The sequence below is a fragment of the Pleurodeles waltl genome, chromosome 4_1 (assembly GCF_031143425.1).
Source record: "Pleurodeles waltl isolate 20211129_DDA chromosome 4_1, aPleWal1.hap1.20221129, whole genome shotgun sequence".
NCBI classification, from domain to species: Eukaryota; Metazoa; Chordata; class Amphibia; order Caudata; family Salamandridae; genus Pleurodeles; species Pleurodeles waltl.
Window position 1 is genome coordinate 46,218,581 of NC_090442.1, and position 19,193 is coordinate 46,237,773.

The 19,193-nt window shown below is 43.5% G+C and overlaps 1 protein-coding gene across 1 annotated transcript in view; it reads right to left on the reverse strand.

Annotated features, from left to right (window-relative positions):
* Positions 1-469: 469 nt before the first annotated feature.
* The window catches only part of LOC138287354 (zinc finger protein 268-like), a 36,608-nt gene continuing 17,884 nt past the window's right edge, over positions 470-19,193 (reverse strand). Inside the window, exon 3 of the mRNA XM_069227723.1 lies at positions 470-4,472. Coding sequence (XP_069083824.1) covers positions 1,331-3,310 — 1,980 coding nt within the window. The 5' untranslated portion in view covers positions 3,311-4,472 and the 3' untranslated portion in view covers positions 470-1,330. The remainder of the gene's footprint in view (positions 4,473-19,193) is intronic.

Here is a 19,193-nt window from a genome sequence, read left to right on the forward strand (position 1 = left end):
GGCACTGAGTGATGAGTGTAGGGAGGCAGTGGACACTGCTTGTCTTCTCACATGCATGAGGTTAGAAACAGGGGCCAGATGTAGCAACTGACGAATTTGCGAGTTGCAAAGTGCGAGTCCATGCGACTCGCAATTTGCAACTCGCAAATTCGTATGCAGTACGGTGTCTCAGACACCGACTGCAACTCGCTATGGGGTCGCAATGACCCACCTCATGAATATTCATGAGGTGGGTCGCAAATTGCGGCCCCATAGCGAGTATAGGCACTCGCTAACATGGAGGCCTGCTGACGTCAGCAGACCTCCATGTTCGTGACCTGCTTTTAAATAAAGCAGTTTTTTTTTTTTTTAAGTGTAGCCCGTTTTCCTTACAGGAAAACGAGCTGCACTTAAAAAAAAAAACGAAACCTTTAGTTTCGGTATTTTTTCAGGGCAGGGAGTGGTCCTTTGGACCACTCCAAATATTTTTGGGTCCAGTCACAAACTGGAAGACCCCTTCCAATTTGCGAGTGGGTTACCATCCACTTGAAGTGGATGGTAAGTGCGATGCCATTGCAAATGATAATGCATCCCACTGCGAGTCGCAAATAGGAAGGGAACACCCCTTCCTATTTGCGAGTCGGAAATGCATATTGCGAGTCGGTACCGACTCGCAATATGCATTTCTGCATAGCAAAGAGGCATTTGCACCTCGCAAACGGCGATTTTCGCCGTTTGCGACGTGCAAATACTTTGCTACATCTGGCCCCAGATGCTTACATTTACGCAGTAGTAAGGGTATCTGCAAACACACTTTATATTATCCAACGTCATATTTGATATTAGCCTCATTCTTTCTTTCAGGATATGAAGATTCCGGAAGGAGGCTCCAGCAGAGGTTGACCTAATTGCTAATTTAAGCCCTGCATACAGAGAAATCCAAACAAGAATTCTACGATCATCACTGTAAATTTACAGACACATTTTAAAACATATAACTGGCATGTCCAGAGCAAAACTTCAACTCTCCCATGTTGAGTGCGACTAGTTTTAAACCTGATGTTTGTCTGCTATTCAAAACAATAGTGGTATTTTCCCTTGGATGAGTTCTCTTATGTACAGTGACAGTGGATTTATATCTGAAACATTTCTGACATTCTGACAACGGCTAAGGGCTTTATCTCCGGTGTGGGTTCTCTCATATGCAGCAAGATGACTTTTCCAGCTGAAGCATACCTGGCATTCAGGACATGGATACGTTTTTTTCTCCACTGTGGGTTCTCTCATGTTGTGTAAGATTATTGCTTCATCCGAAGCTTTTTGGGCATTCGCAGCATGAACAAGGTTTTTGTCAAGAGTGTATTTTGTGATGTTTAATAAGACTATTTTTGTACCGGAAGGACTTGGGGCATTCAGAGCATTGATAAGGTTTTTGCCCAGTGTGGGCTCTCTCATGTATTTTGAGATTGCCTTTCTGATTGAAGCTCTTCTGGCATTCAGAGCACTGATAAGGTTTTTCCCCAGTGTGGGTTCTCTCATGTGAAGTAAGATTGTATTTATTACGGAATGTTTTCTGGCATTCAGAGCATTGATAAGGTTTTTGTCCAGTGTGGGTTCTCTCATGAAGTTTGAGAAAGACTTTCTGGCTAAAAGTTCTCTGACATTCCGAGCACTCATAAGGTTTTTCCCCAGTGTGGGTTCTCTCATGTGCAGTAAGATGACTTTTGCAACGGAAGTTTTTCGGACACTCAGAACATTGATATGGTTTTTGTCCAGTGTGAGTTCTTTCATGTGCAGTGAGATGACTTCTGCAACTGAAGCTTTTCTGGCACTCAGAGCACTGATAAGGTTTCTGTCCAGTATGGGTTCTCTCATGTGCTGTGAGATGACTTTTGCAACTGAACCTTTTCTGGCATTCAGGACATGAATAAGGTTTTTCTCCAGTGTGGGTGCGCTCATGTTGAATAAGATTACTGTTGCATCTGAAGCTTTTCTTACATTCCGAGCATGAATAAGGTTTTTGTCCAGTGTGTATTTTATGATGTTGAATAAAACTGTTTTTGTGTCGGAAGGCTTTTTGGCATTCAGTGCACTGATAAGGTTTTTCTCCAGTGTGGGTTCTCACATGTAAATTGAGATTGGACTTATGGCAGAATGTTTTCTGGCATTCAGAGCACTGATAGGGTTTTTGCCCAGTGTGTGCTCTTTCATGTAATTTAAGATTGCCTTTCTGACTGAAGCTTTTCTGGCATTCCGAGCATTGATAAGGTTTTTTCCCAGTGTGGGCTCTCTCGTGTAATTTGAGATTGCCTTTCTGACTGAAGCTTTTCTGGCATTCCGAGCATTGATAAGGTTTATGTCCAGTGTGTGTTCTCTCATGTTGAGTGAGCTTGATTTTATGAGTGAAGCTTTTATGGCATTTACAGCACTGAAAAGGTTTTTCACCTGTGTGGGTTCTTTCATGCTGAATGAGACCAATTTTCTGGCTGAAGATTTTCTGACATTCAGAGCACTGATAAGGTTTTTCCCCAGTGTGGGTTCTCTCATGTAAAGTGAGATTGGACTTATGACGGAATGTTTTCTGGCATTCGGAGCACTGATAAGGTTTTTGCCCAGTGTGAGCTCTCTCATGTAGTTTAAGATTGCCTTTCTGACTAAAGCTTCTCTGGCATTCAGAACACCGATAAGGTTTTAGCCCAGTGTGTGTTCTCTCATGTTGAGTGAGATTGCCTTTCTGACTGAAGCTTTTTTGGCATTCAGAGCACTGATACGGTTTATGCCCAGTGTGGGTTCTCTCATGTAGAGTGAGACTTGATTTCTGACTGAAGCTTTTCTGGCATTCAGAGCACTTATAAGGTTTTTCCCCTGTATGGGTCATGTCATGTTTAATGAGAGTATTTTTGCAACCAAAGCTTTTCTGGCACACGTAACATTGATAAGGTTTTTGCTGAGTGTGAGTTCTCTTGTGTAGAGAGAGATTGGATTTATGACTGAAGCTTTTCTGACATTCAGAGCACTGGTACGGTTTTTCACCGGTGTGAATTCTTTCATGTTGAGTAAGATTGCATTTATGACTGAAGCTTTTCTGACATTCAGAGCACTGATATCGCTTTTGTCCAGTATTTGTTATTTCATGTTGAATTAAATTGACTTTCAGATTGAAGCTCTTCTGGCACTCTGAGCACTGATACGGTGATTTCCCAGTGAGTGTTCCCTCATGTTGAGTGAGATATGACTGATAACTAACCTTTTCTTCACATTGAGTGCACTTATGAAATGTCTTTCTGCATTTAATATCTCCAAATTGGGGTTTATCCTGGATACTTCCCATGGTATGACTGAACTAAATTCCACAATTAGGACATGTTTACATAATTCTCATCACTAACCTCTCTAAGGCACCATTAGTATTCTTCTTAACACTTACACTGAACCATGGTCGCTTCTGTCTGGAGTTGAGAAGTTGTCACATCTGTGGGATGCCTTTCTAAGTCATCCTGTACACCTTCTCTGAGCATTCCTTTGCACCTACGATATTTGGTTTTGTGACTGAAGCTTTTATTTATATAGGAGTTTATTTAGCACTAATAAATTATTTGCCCAGGAAGAGAGTGATTACAAGTTAGGTATATTTTTACATGCATGGATTGGCAGAAAGGTAGTCCATGTTAGGATATTGTTATGCACCATTAGTAGCAGAGCACAGGTTACTTTTATTTTTCATTTACACACTGCCCACACCATGGACTTCACTGAGTCTGAAGGTTCTGACCAGTTACAAATAACCAGGATTATCTCCAGAGATGATGGTGAGGATCGTTTCTTACTGGCAATGTCTTTGCTTACCTGAGATTAACAAAAGTTATTTAAATATCACTTTCTTTTGTACTGTGTGTGTTCTCTGATTCAGAAGAGACCTATGAGTAAAGTTTGTTCTCTCACGTTGAAATAGTTGGCTTTCTGACAAAGATTTCATAGTTTATTCGCTGCTATATTTTTTTCCACAGCATTACTTCTCTAGGACATCTCTCATTTGCTACAAGACTGAGTTTATAACGGATGTTTGGTGATTCTAATATGCCAGATTTTCTGCTGTTTTTGGTGCTGCTTTTCTCCAATTTGCATTTCTGTGTAAAGCATAAGATGCATCCCGTAACATGAAATATTCTTTCAATTAATATGTATTTTGGATTCCAATATGCATGCGTATTTCCTTTACACTTTGAAGGCAGTTCGAGCTCAAAAACTCACACTTACTATTTATGATCTCTGTATTTCAGATATTTGATGATGTATAAGGAAATTTGTGGAATTCGAGATTTAACTTGCTCTTTCAGTAGTTTTATTTAATCTTAGTTCCTCACAAATCCTGAGGTGTAGGCAGAATTTTTAGTTTTGGAGCTCTGGGGCATCTTAAGTTCTTCAAAACAGTGTTTATTTGATTTCATATTTTTAAGTAACTGATTTGCTTTTTTTGCCGATGGTTCATTCACCTGTAGGATTAAAAACAGAGATGGTACTAAATGTAAACTGGTACAATGAAATACTATTTAAGAGCTGCTTTAATGTTAAACAGTAGCACATTTTGAGAAGGCAGGCATTCCAAGTACAATTTGTATTTCTTTTATGGTTTAGATGCTTTACTGAGACCGTTGACAACCACCAAGTGCTAAAGAAAATCCTTATGATGCTAGCAGGAAAAGGATTTTCTTTCAAAAAGCAAAGTCTGAACACAAGAGAAAAGCTTCCTTCACGTCCTGAGTTAGCTTTTTTACTTTTGTTTGCTGTGGCATGTTGACACGTTCGTTATGGCTTCCTGGAGTGGCAGGATTTGTTTTTTTGACACCTTGGCACTAAAAATACAGTCAACATGTCAATCCAAATCAGACAAACAATAAGTTCTTATTGTTCTGTCTGGATAGCAAGTCTGCTATCTCGGTCAATGCCAGTGGATAAATACACAGCCCATCAGCCGCCTGTGAAGGCCCCTCGCCACACATCCAACCTCTATTAAAGTTAGTGCTGAAGTTGTGCCTCTTCTGTCTGATACGAGTGGTGCAAACCTCCCCTTGCCTAATGCATGAGGGTTTTATAAGGTGTAACCAGATGGCTTGTTGAAAAATGTTAGAATAGACAATAAACAAGGTTTAGCCAGACAGCCTGTTGAACAGCCTTAAGGTGAACAATAATCATGAAGTTGCAAAAAGACTTTGCAGCTACTGCCAGATTGTTTTGCAGTATTCTTTTCTGAAAGAAAAGAAAGACTGAGGCAACCAGGCACAAATATTATGGAAACCTTAGTTGTTTGTAACCAATATCATCATCATTCAACTTTATTTCGGTAAGTAGAAACATACCATAAAAGTACAGTACAAACAGTAACATTTGAAATTAAGGAACACTAAAAATACGTATACAATAAAAAAATTAAAATTAAAAGTAAAAAAAAGATTACGATCCAAACAGAATATCAAAAAGCGAGTCTCTTGACAAAAAAAAGGGGGCCCCTCAACAAGGGACCAATTCCCAGGGTCCATAAATACTCAATAGTATGATGAGACAATATCTTTATGCTAAAAGCAAGGATGTTAAAATCAATCATCAGGAATCAATAAATATACATAAATAAATCTAAAAGTTAACTACCCAATCTTATTCTTTAAAATAGCTGATCTAAAACGCCATATTGCTTCGAGAAATTTTGCCACTGGTAAAACTACCTGGACAGATGAATCAGATGTTAAAATTCTCTCAGCATGGAGATAAGACCTAACACCTATAGATTTACAAAGCGGAGTGATCCAAAAGGCTCTTTGTTTGTGATATGCATGAAAATAGAAAAAAACATGTGAAACAGACTCTTCACTTTTACAACCCAACGGGCAAAACTTGGATCTGTTGGTAGAAGTAGGCCATTTGTGTGTTAAAGTGCATAAAGGGAGAGACCCTACTCTAAGTCTGACAAAAAGAGCTTGTGCAAATGAAGATAATGCAATGTCCATGAAGGGCTCAAATTCATAATGACATTTAGCTGATAGGTAACTGTTCGACATAGACAGTGGGACAATCTTAGCAAATTGCACAGTCTGAACGTTGAGCCAAAAAGCATCCTTCAGTACATGTACAGCATTTTTAGGAATAGAAGATGGGTCCAGCCAATAGGACCCTAGACCAAGGTGAGTTAGAGACTGTTCGACATAAACACACCATTTTGTTTTAGTAATAATGTTACGGCCCACCGAGTTAAGAAGCCCGCAACGAAATGGAGAGACGGCGTCAGTTAACCCAAGCCGGATCCAGAATAGCAAGGGCCTTAAGGCAGCAATCTGCGAAATAGAAAAAAGGTTTAGATCCATTCGGATGGGCAGAGATGGAGTACTGGAGGGGACTTTTAGAAGCATTTTCAAGAATTGGTTTTCTGCCCTTGCCAAGTTCACCAAATTACAATGGCCCCAGAGTCCAGCACCGTATGAGCCCCCCCCACGGCTTGAGATTTGTATATTTCGAGGGTGGGAGACATTGCAAACTTGGGAGATCTAGAGGCAAATCTTACGATGCCACCTGCCCTTTGCTTCAAGCACAGTAAAGATTTCTGGCGGTGGGCATGCCAAAGATGCGAGTCTTCCAATTTGATACCCAAGTAATCAAAGGTGCCCACTCTTTCCAGGGGAACACCTTCTAGGTATACGAACTCTAGCATAATTATCGGAATAAAGATCTTTAATAATGTTGATCATGGAACCCGGAACTCCAGTGATGCTCAGCACCTCCCAGAGCTTGGCACGCGGGACAAGGTCGAACGCAGATTTCAGATGGACAAAGGCCACAAATAAGTGGCCTCGATCTGCGTCTACGATCTTCCACTTGATGGTAGTAAATCGGAAGACCTGATCGATGGTACTGACCTTGTCCCTAAATCCAGCCTGGAGATGACTTAAGACCTGATTTTTCGTTATCCAGTTTTTTTATCTGGATAGGAGCTGGAAGGAAAATATTTTTTGCAAGTTGTCTAATAGACTAATAGGTCTATAGTTCCCTGGGGAGCGCTTATCTCCTTTTTTTTGGATGGGGACAATAACTGCCACCTTCCACGAGTCCGGGTGAGATCGAGTTGACAAAACACTATTTGGTACCCTATTGATGTACCGGGTCCATACGGATAAGTCCGATTTGTACAAATCCGAAGGGATACCGTCTGCACCAGGAGCCTTCCCTATTTTTTGGGCACAAATTGCCAGCTCTGTTTCTTTTAATGTAAAAGGCGGGACCACAGAAGAACACAATAAAAAGTCAGTAGGTGTATTGTCCAGATCCGGGCAAGACCCATACAGATCCCCAAAGTGAGAGAGCCAGGTTTCTGCATCAATGTGACACTCAGGAATAGAAGAAAGGGCAGGATCTTTACGTGAAACCAGAGACCAAAATAATTTGGCATTGCGAGCACTGGCCGCCTCCGCCAAACACTTCCATAAATTTTCCTCGTATTTAAGTTTAGATAACTTGCACATAGAAACGTAGTTTCGTCTCGCCTGTACAGTGGCATCCCGGATCTTTAGTTTTAAAGCTTTGGACAAGAGGCTCTTAGCCTCCCGACAATCCTTGTCAAACCATTTGCAATTAAATGCAGGAGATTTCTTGTGATTTATAGGAGGTTTAGAAAAAAGCTCCTTGAGATCTGCAAAAAGAGCCACATGAGAAGAAATGACTTCTAAGGGAGAAAAAACAGTAGATTCATCAAAGAGCTGTTGGCAGGAAACTAAGGCGCGAAACTTGTCACTAAGCAAGTTCGATTTAAAAAACGAAGACCATCTCACCACGCGCCTATTGCTGGATAGTTCTTCGACAACTCCACGAACCAACCGTCACTCCCCGCGTTCTACGTTCTACATTCTACCAGGCTGCATGTGATTCTACTATTAGAATCACATGCAGAGAACATCACACAGGGCATCAAATGTCTTCTATTCTGCTGCTAAGGCCATCTTGGCTGCCTCTAAAGAAAGCCATAGAATAGAGCGGTCTCCCAAAGTCTGGCGTTTTAGAGATGGATCCCAAAGATTCTAAAGTACACACTCAGGGCTGCCAGGAATCGGATAGACTAAAATCACTTTTATTTGTGACAGAACTGCATTCTAATAGGGCCGAATAGTTGGGCAGTCCCACCAGATATACTTAAAGTCTCTCCACATCCCACCCCCTCTCCAGCATCTATCGGACGCATTCAGGAAAAGTTTTTGAATTTTCTCAGGGTAAAGGTCCCAATCATAGATGAGCTTGTAGTGTCTCTCCTGTAAACCTATAGAGTGATTAAACTTAGATATATCACGGTAAAGTGTGAGCCATTGCTTATCCTCTATGGTGATCCCTAGTGCATGTTCCCAGAAAGATACATGACGTGGGGTAGGGGTGCAGTTGGTGGATGTCAGGAGCACATATAGAAAGGAGACACATACCAGGGTCGATACAGCATTTCATGCAAACCATTCTATGGGGAGCATTTCTGTGGTAGCGGAGCGGTGTATGTGTGGCTGTAGTACCCAGTGTTTCAGGGTATATTGAAAGATCTCCAAGGCTGTTAAATTAAAATTACGGCAGCAGTTTTCGAATGTCAAAATAGCCCAACCATTAAATAAGTCGGAGACTGTTAAACAGCCTCCTTCCCACCGTCTATCAAAGGGGCCTTGGACTACTGCTGGTGTTAAGGCTGTTTTATAGTGGACAGGCATATACGGAGAAGGGAGAGTCGTCAGCTCATGTGATGTAATTACAGTGTTCTATACTTTTAGCATGGTGGCCGTGGGAGTGCTTAGATAAGCATTCACAGGCGATCCTGTCTGGGTTTCCATAGGACATCCCAAATTGTCAGTCCCACTATCGCTCGATCCACGTGTAACCAGAGCTCTGAGGGATCATTCAGATTTAATTCAAAGATGTGTTGCCCTGTAATAGGCTAGTAAGTCTGGCAATGCCAGACCTTGCAACTCCCTCGGTAGAGTCAACAGTTTGTGGGCTAGTCTGGCCGTACGTTCCTGCCATATGAAGCTAGTTGTCATCGAACAGGTCACAGAGAAAAATTCTCTGGGCGCCTCAACTGGAAGCCCTTGGAACAAATATAGGTATGGAAGCCCTATCATTTTGATTGTGTTTATGCGACCAATGCAAGTGAGGTACATCAAAGCCCAATGCTTGAAATCTAATTTTCATCACCTTACCAGAGAAGGGCAATTCGACTTGTATAAATCTGCTACTCTTTGTATAATCTTTATTCCCAAGTAAATAATCTCTTTTTTGACCCATTCAAAGGGCGGTACAGATGCAATCCCCTCCAAATCTATCAAAAAGGTTGTCAGATTAAGTAGAAAGGATTTTTGAAGATTAACTTGAAAGCTGGACACTGTCTCATAGTATGGGAGTTCTGCCTAAACAGCTGGTATTGAGGAGCGGGGAGAAGCAAGGACAATAGGACATTGTCCACAAATAACGATATTTTATGTTCATCCAGGCCAAAATGAATCCCTTGGATATCAGGGTTGTCTCTCGTCTTTGGAGCTAGGCATTCAATGCTGAGAGCAAAGAGTAAGGGAGAAAGGGGGCAACGCTGCCTTGTCCTCCTCGTTAGTGCAAAGAATTCAGAAGCTGTGCCGTTTATTATTACTCGAGGGCAGGAGTAGTTGGCCATTACCACTGTAATAAACTGCTCCCCTGACCCAAAGCGACGTGGGGTGTTAACAACGAATGACCAGTCAACTCAGTTAAAGGCCTTCTGAGCACAGAGCACCAACAAGACTGCCAGGATTTGTTTCTTAGTTGCCTTTTCTATCAAGTTAATTACCCGTCTTAAATTGTCATGGTTTCTGGTCGGGATGGATCAGCTCGGGCATAATCTCCTCCAATCTGTTGGCCAGGATTTTAGTCTAAAATTTAGCATCCAGATTAAAAAAGGGCAATTGGCCTACAGGATGCGCACACTTGAGGACTTTTTCCCAGCTTAGGGATGACTGTAATTAGGTCTTCTCTCAATGATTGGGACACCGCTTGGTAATCGACCATGTGATTGAAGAGGTCAGTTAAGTGAGGGGTAAGGTTGGAGCTAAGAGTCTTGTACAATTGTGCATTAAATCCATCTGGGCCAGCAGCTTTATGAAGCGTAAGGAAATCAATTGCAAACTGTAATTCTCTTGTGATGGGGCTATTCAAACTTTCAGTAAGTCCCGAAGACAGCCGTGCAAGGCAGTTCTCCTGCTTTTAAAGGATCAGAGGTATAGGGTTGCTTATAGAAAAAGTATTCGGGCTTTCCCTTCTTCAGATTTGTGAACAATTTTTAACTCATCTCTCATAAGGCCAATACGTTCCTTTTCTTGCTTTAATCGTAAATTGCCTCACCAGTGGGGGGCCAATTTTATTACCTCTTTCACAACCATTCATTACCTCTAAGCGTAAGAGGGTGGTCTCCGCTCTATTAGCGCAAATTGTTTGAATCTTGCCCTTCAAGGATACTACTCTCCTCTGCAGGTTAAGGGTGGGTGTGGTCTTATGGACCTTCTCCGCAAGGAGGAGTTCCTCTTCCAATGCTTGTCTTTCTTCGGTTTCTTGTTGGTGTAGTGTTGACATGTGTGAGATTAATTCGCCCTGTATAACATCCTTGAATGCATCCCAGGTCACAGAGTATGAGATATCTCTGGATTCATTTATCCGAAAGTAAATGCTAATTGTTATCTGAAGTTCAGCTCAGCACAGTCGATCATGCCTGAGCACATTATGGAAGTACCATCTACGAAACCTGGATTTCGGCCAGTCAAAAATTACCTCCAATGGGGTGTGATCCGAAATAATAATGGGATGAATTGTTGCCGATGTGGCAGTATGGCATAGTTGTTGATAATAAAAACATGGCCAATCCTAGAGTAAGTTCTATGGGAGTGAAAGAAAAAGGTGTAGTCTCTTGTGATGAGGTTGAAATATCTCTATGCATCTAACAAAACCAAATGGTGCAGTGCAGATTTTGCAGCTTTTGTGAAGACGTCAGTCTGTGATCTGTGGGAATTGGTGATATCTAGAGTAGAGTCTTCCATTAATAATATGTCGCAAAGCCTCCCAGTGTGGAAAGGGAAGACAGGAGAAATTCGGATCAGCAGGAGTTAGGGGCATATATTGTAGCTAATGTACATACCCGACCCTTGATTAATCCTTTAACCATTAGAACCCTTCCCTCCTGGTCAGTCTTGCTGCCCATGATTTGGAATTGGACCAAGGAATGAAACAGTAAATCTACCTCATGTTTAGTATTAGCGGAAGACCTATATATGAGCGAATAGAGCTTATGACGTAGTCTCTGATCTTCGCTACGTTTAAGATGTGTTTCCTGCAGGGCTATAACAAAATAGTGGTCCCCAATATACCTCCAGAGCTGAAGACACTTTTTAGGGGAGTTTAGCCCTTTCACATTCCATGACAAGGTGTTGAGTGCGATAGGGAAAGGTTTTAGCAGTGCCCTAAAGGGCAATTTACACTGAATGCCAAAAGAGAGAATGTGACGAGGTTTCGACCCATCTCCCTTCCTCTCGCCACGCTCACCATTTCTTCCCCTTCCCATTGATAAAAATCACAACCCCCGCCATGCAGAAAATAACAATAAAAATGAACAGTTGAACAGAACCACGTCAATTGGAGAATCTAGCTTCCCCAACAACTTTTTGCATCATCTATGTTTAACCTTAACATGCAGTGGACACATGCCCGCCAGGTACCCCGCAGATTGAATCTAAGAATCTTATTTCTGATAATAACGGCTGGGTGCTCAACCTAAAAACCATAATGCCTTTGCCTGAAGCCTCAAAAGTATGTAGAGGGTTTCCAGGGATCTTGCTCCCGCCATGTTAACCCATGGGCTCTCAAAAAATAAGGGCAGATATGGATTGGAGGGGGGAGGCTTATGGCTATAACAGTGGTTGCAGAGACTGGAGATCTGTAGTATAAAGAGTAGATCAAACAAGAGGGGGCCTGTCCCCGCCTCATTTCTTGTAAAGTCTTCCTCCCTTTTTCAGTGCGTGCCATGCTCTAGTGGTGTGCTCATCTCTGGATTCCACCTTTGGTGCTTCCTGGTGTTTAGCAGCTCCCGGTGACTCCGCTCTGGCAATTCCCAATAGCGATGCCACCCATCAAACTCCGCAAAGTGGCTTTGTTTGTTATTGAGTTCAAAGGTGATACTGAAAGGGTAAGTCCCTCGATATCTGATGCATCTTGTTATCAGTGCCTCAGTGACAGGTTGTAACTGTAGTCTGTGAGCCAGGGTGGCCGGTGTAACATCCTGGCACAGGGAACATGTTGCTTCTTGGAAGTCTATAGTATCTCGCTTTCTGGCCATCTGAAGGATCAGTTCTTTAAACTTAAATTAACTTATTTTGGCGAGAATGTATCTGGGTTGTTTCTCTTCTCCACAAGACAGAAAGCACGCTCTGTGCACATGCTCCGGTTGCACCTCCGGGTGTTCATCACCCAGTATGTTCGAGAAAAGACCAACCACAAAGACCTCAAGGTCTGGACCCTTACTCCCCTCCTTCAAACCTCCCACTCTTATATTATTGCGACGGGCGATTTTCTGAATCTTCACATATAAGGAGGGCAGATTGTAGCTGGGACTGAAGGAGACTCACCCAGTCTTCTATGGGGTGCATCCAATGCAACACTTAAAGTTATGTCTCCAGATATATAGTGCGAGTACCAACAGAATCCACATTGGTATAGAGGGAATCTAGACAGGAATTGACCACAGCCTTGAAGGATTCAAAGGAAGCATTAATGTTCGCTTTGTGTTCTTTCTGTAACTCTTTTCTGAAGTCTCGTTAATCAGGACAGGAGTTCTTCCTTTGTCAGTGCCATGATCTCTTCTGGAGGAGGAGCAGCACTCTCTGTTCTGGCCTTCATTGGGGTAAAATAACTTGATACTCTAATAGTTTGTACCTTCGTACACAACATAGAGGCTGGCAGATTCCAAATAGCTGTGGGGTATAGAGTAGGCTGCTACTTTCCACAAAATAAGATTGCAGATCAGGGTAGAAGTAAACTTCTAAATGATTGCGTAGCACCTATTTAGCTGTGCCTTTTTAGTTAACTCAATGTCAGATGCACAGAGGCCGGTACAAAAGGAGCTGAATCAGATCCCAGCACTTCGCTTTCCCAAATGGTGTCACTTTGGTAGCAGAAGAGTCACTGTTCATGATCTCTCCCCTCCCACAGCACCCGACTCTTACCCCTAAGGCTGCAGACAATGCACCTGATGACCTCACCAGATTGACTGACCAGCTGCATAGGATCTTTCCCGGGCACTCAGTGCCATCGTGCAGCTGATCAGAAGAATGTGAGGGGATGATTGCAGGGTTAGCCTCCAGGACTAGTCGTCTTGCATAATCAGCCTTACAGACATGGGCCTCGCAGGAATATGGGTGCCATCTTAGGGTCAAGCAACTGGGACCCAACCTTCTCTGCTGCAGTTGCTATCTCCGGTAACTTAGTGCCCACATACAGTGTTCTCCCTCGGGGATAAAATGTAAATGGACCTTCTGAGAGCCACTACAAACAGCTCTCCTGGCGTTATCGGGCCTCGAGATGCGGTGCCGGTGTCCTACCATGCCTGCGCAGAGGATGGATCACTCTTGGTGCGCAGCCTGGTCCTGGAATCTCCTCCACTGCATGCAATGGCGTGGTGTAGATATGTAGAGGGCCGTGCTCACTCACAGACATGGTCCAATCTGGGGCCCCACCGTCCATCGATTATGTCACACCCACCATGTTACTCATGGCCACCACACCGCCACTTGGCAGTCCCTGCTTCCCTGGACCCTGGGAACTGCAGTCAGGGTGTCCCAGTGTTCTGCCCTTGTTTCGCTCTACAAATTGGGATATTTAGGTGGCAGATGGCATCAGGTAAGGGACTCTCTGCAGGATAGTAAGCAGAGCCTCTGTGGATTACATCCACCCGACCATGATGGCAAGCCACACCCTCTCACCCCTAATGTCTTGATCTTTTAAAGAGAGGAACCACTATCAGTCAAGCTCTTCCCAAGCGTATAGCCCTGCCAGGGGAATGGTGCTGGATTCTCTTATTTAGATAATGTGGTCCTACTCTATGCAAGACGCGGTGGGCAAGTAGTAAGGCTTTGAAAGTGTTCTTTCTTATTGACTGGTAACTAGTGGAGCCGTTTTAGGCATGAGGATAATGGAATGTGCCTAGTGAGATTGAAAAGAAGGCCAGCCACTGTATTCTGCACTACGTTAGTTCACTGAATCAGGGAAGGTGATAGATCCAATGATAAGACATTGAAGTAATCCAATTTAGATAGAATAGAAGGTTGAACAATTATTTTCCATGGAAGAAAAGTCAAGGATGTTTTCAGTACCTTCATTAACTGAAAGCACACTTTTACTACTGAAGATATTAGCGCTTGAAAGAGAGCAGGTCATGAAATACTACCTCAAACTTTCTCGCCATTCATCCAGGAGACGGATTAGGCCCAAAGAGAAGAATTACCGCTTTATCCGGATTGCATTGCAGATTGTTAACTTTCAGCCAGCTGACAGCCCAATAATGGCCCTGGGGACTGCCATCCCCGCTCCTGTAAACTGTACACTGTAAATCTATATCCTGGGGTGCCCACCCCCGGGACAAAACTATTTGCTCTGATTTGGCAGGAGCTTTCACAGCTCCCACCATGTCAGAGCAAACCCTTCACTTTCTGCAAGTGAGAGGTGTCAAACAGCATGCAAACATATGAAAACATTGTTCCCACAAGCAGGGAGCTGCTATTTAAAGCAGCTCCCTGTTTGTGGGAGCAATACTGGCTCCCGCATGATGCAGGGAGATGGCTAGGATCGTGGGGCCTTCAGGCTCCCCTCATGGTTCTGTCACTCTCTCTCGCTTTTCCATCCCACAATGGGATGGAAGAGAGACAGGGATTTTCATTGCAATGGTCTCTCCATAAAATGACTTCACAGAGTCAGACTAGCAAGATGTTTGGTACGAATATTACGTTTGGATGCAGAGCAGAACAGGGTCACTTCTGGCCTAATGGTCTAGGTCTTGTGCTGTCACTCAGTAGGCTTAAGGTTCAAATCCTAGAATCACTTGGCAGTGTGTCCATTTATTTGCTAGTGTTTTGACTGTTAAACATTCCTAGTGATTGAACATTAAAGTATTTTTCCCCTCAAAATCAAAGGCCGTAAGCAGCACAGGGTTGGATGGTTATAGGGGTTGACCACAGGGCCTGGCAAAGGCGGAAATTACTTTACGTTAAAACATAGAAATTCACTGGAAAAAAAAAACAAATGTTATAGGAACGTTATAGTTAGGAAGTAGAATGTTAAAAAACATAGAAATTCAGTTAAAAAGAAACCCAAAGGTACAGGGACATTATAGTTAGGCTCACATTTTTAAATTACAAAACCACAGAAATTCACCTGTTATAGTTAGTTATTTCAAGTAACTATAACTTGCGCCCTAAGGTAACTATAACTCGCCCCCTCGCCATGCACTGCTAATTACCCCACAAACAGCATTCATGACATCTTTGATAATGGTCACTGTAACATATGCTGTAAAATTATTGATCAGATAACTGTTCATGGCGGAGGCGTAACTAAAATGTGAGCCTAACGATAACGTCCCTGTAACCTTTGTTTTTAAGTGAATATATATATATATTCACATATATATTTTCACTAAAAAAAAATGAATGTTGGAGGAATGTTATGGTTAGATTCAGATTTTACACGCACAAAACCATAGAAATTCAACAGCTATAAATATACTTATCTCTAGTTACTATAACTCAAGCTCTAAGGTAACTAGAACTCACGCCCCGCCATGCACTTTTTAATTTTATTGCAAATGTTGCAGTGATATTATCAATGATGTCATAGAACATGTCATTACTGTTGTAATATGCGGGGTAGTAGTCATGGAGCGGCTTGAGTTAACGTCCCTCTAACCTTTGTTTTTTTAGTGAATTTCAAAGTTTTTCTTAATTGTATTTCCTAACTATACCGTCCCTGTAACCTTTGTTTTTTTCAGTGAATTTCTATGTTTTTTAAAATATTAAGTGATATTAAATACCTTCTGCTATTCCAACCCTCGCGACCCACGTCATTTGGCTGTGCACGACTGGGGTTGGCTGCAGGCATCCAACCCTGTGCCAAGCATGGCCTTTAGCCATGCGTGGTGGGATTGGGCGCAGGGCCTAGCTTGCCCCCAGGCCCTGCGGCCAACCCTGCCCCCATGGGCATCTCCTGCCCGCACCATACATGGTCTCTAGCCTTGCATGCTGGGGATTGGCTGCAGGCGTTTTTCAACATGGAATTACAGAGAAATGGTACTGGTGGACATTATACGCACATCCGGGTCTCTTCATTTATGCGATTCTAGCCCCCCCCCACGTTACTTGATGTTGATTTTAGGGCGACATGCGCTCTGCAGGTTGGTGGAGTGAGTGGTTCAATACTCATGGTGCAGGGTAGCGGGAAGGGGGAGTTTAGAGGTTTTTTTCAGTTATGTTTCTTTATTGTTGTGCTGCCTCATTACAGTAACCACCTAGTTGCAGGAAGTATTGATAGCAAGGTGTTCCCACTTCGGAGCATGGCAGACCTTGTACCTAGCAAGCCCACCCGAGGGGGACAGGGCCATTGTCACATTTCATTACTATGTCATTGACACATGATATGCCACGAGCTTTGACCATATGGTCATGGAACGTTAATGGCTTGGGCAATAAGATCAAGCACACTTTGGTTCTGCAACACCCGTGTCGACACGCCCCTGACCTTGTACTGCTTCAAGAGACACACCTTCAGGGAAACCGCTACAAAGCTCTTGATAGATTTGGATATACATTTCAGGCACGTGCCGGCTACACCACCGACTCCCGTGGGGTTGGGATCCCTGTAAAACAATCTACGCCTTTCACTGCACACCGTGTGTGGCATGAGCCACATGGTTGGTATCTGGTATTGACTGAGACATAGAAGAGCCTCATCCTAAACCTTTGTTCTATCTATATTGCATCACGTCTTCACAGCACAACTCTCCCGGATCTTGGTACTCTCCTTTTGACACCACCGCCTGGGATATTGATACTGGGTGGAGACAAACGCGGTTATGGAGATCGGGGCAACTCCAGAGTGGGAGGTGAGGCAGGACCACTTCCTCAATTTGGATAGACGAGACAGGGAACAGGACAGGAATGGTACAGTTCGAACAGCAAATGGTGCTATAGCAGAAAATATTCGCAACCTATTACGAAGACCGCTGCACTCCCACAACACTATGACAGCAGTCGACTGTGATGACTTCCTGAAAGATATTTACCTCCAGGGTCTCTCCGGGGAGGCACAGGAGACTTTGGAGGCTGATCTGACAGTGGCAGAGTTGACGCAGACTATACATGACCTTCAGTCTGGGAAGGCTGTGGGCCCTAATGGTCTGCTGAGCAAGCTCTAGTAGATCTGGTAGATCTCATTGCCAAGCCAATGCTGGGTATATTACAGGAGGCGCGTAAAGTGGGGTGCTTGCCTGAGGACCAAAGAATCACCACCATAGTGGTTGTACACAAACAGGGCAGACTGCCAACAGACTGTGGTTCCTACAGGCCCATATCATTATTAAACATGGAGATTAAAGTTTTAGCACAGGCCTTGGTGAACAGACTTAGCAAAGTTATTACTTCAGTTATACACCCTGACCAGTCCGGGTTCATGCCCCACAGGAGCACTCATCTTAATCTCCGGCGCCTATACAGTGTGCTCCATCTGATGGAATCTCCAGCTGCAGAACAAGCAATACTAATGCCATTAGATGCAAATAAGCCATTTGACTTGATAGAATGGTACTGTATTTTCACCACCATGACAAAGCTGGGCTTTGGGCCACGATTTTGTACATAGGTTAGGCTCCTCTACCAGTCCCCATTAGCCAGAGTGTATGTAAATGGGAGGGTCTCCCGCAGGCTTGCCCTGCACAAGGGTACCAGACAGGGGTGCCCCCTCTTCCCTATGATTTTTGCACTGGCACTTGAACCACTGGTGGCCTGGATTCGGCAGGACCATTTTATTACAGTGAAGACGCCTGGAGGTTGGGAAGAACATGTTTCACTTTATGCAAATGATGTTCTGCTTTATGTCACACAGCCCACTCTCTATTGACAGAATACTGCAGGCATTTCTGGGAACCACTTGGTTATAGGAACAACTGGTCCAAATCGGTGACAGTCCCTCTTTCAGGGGTGAAGGCGTGGCTCCCTCGTGATTGTACAGCGCCAATAGACCTTGAGGGGTTTAAGTATCAGGGAACCTAAATTGCCCACACGCCTTTTTCCGTATGAACCTATTCCCCCAACTCTGACACTCACGCTGACATTGATGGGTAGAGCAGCACTCTAATAAATGATGACCTTGCCCTGCCTGTTATTTGTTATGCAGAACACGCCTTATAGAATTCCACCGGCCTTTTATAGGAAAATGGATCAGAAACGCTGACAGTTGTTGTGGCAAAGTGGCTCCCAGAGAATTTTGCTGAGCATGTTATAGAGAGGTGTATCTGACAAGGGAATGGCGGTACGGGATCCATTAAAATACTACTCAGTATCACAATTACTAGTAGTAAATGATTGGGCTATGCAGACAGGCAAGACCCGGCCTACCGGGTAGAGAGGGAGGCAATGGGCTGAGGGGAGCATGAAGCAATCCTCTATTGTAGAGGAGAGTGGTGGATAGGGTCTGGAAAGAGGCCACAAATTACCTAGGCTGGAAGGGGAAACTAACTAACTTGACCCCAATGTGGCACAGAGATTTGCTGTGTGAAGTTGGAGGTCTGATGGGATTCTCAAAGTGGGAACTCATTGAGTATTTAGGTGATGACTGGAGGGGACAAGCTATAATCCAATTCAAAGCTCTTTTTCACAAATACGAGATAGCAGGCTCTGAGAACTACAGGTGCCTACAATTCAGACACGCCCTTCAACAACAAATACTGGAGGGAGAACAATTGCTGGAATCCTCTCCTTTGGAGGACAGATTACTCACTGAACATATACCTGACAATGGTGTCTCCCTGATCTATAGTAAGCTTATCAATAACTCCCCTAACCAGATGGTGTTGCTGAAAGACGCTTGGGTCGAATATCTCATAATTTAAATGATGAGGACTGGGTGGAGGCCCTCCAGAGCCC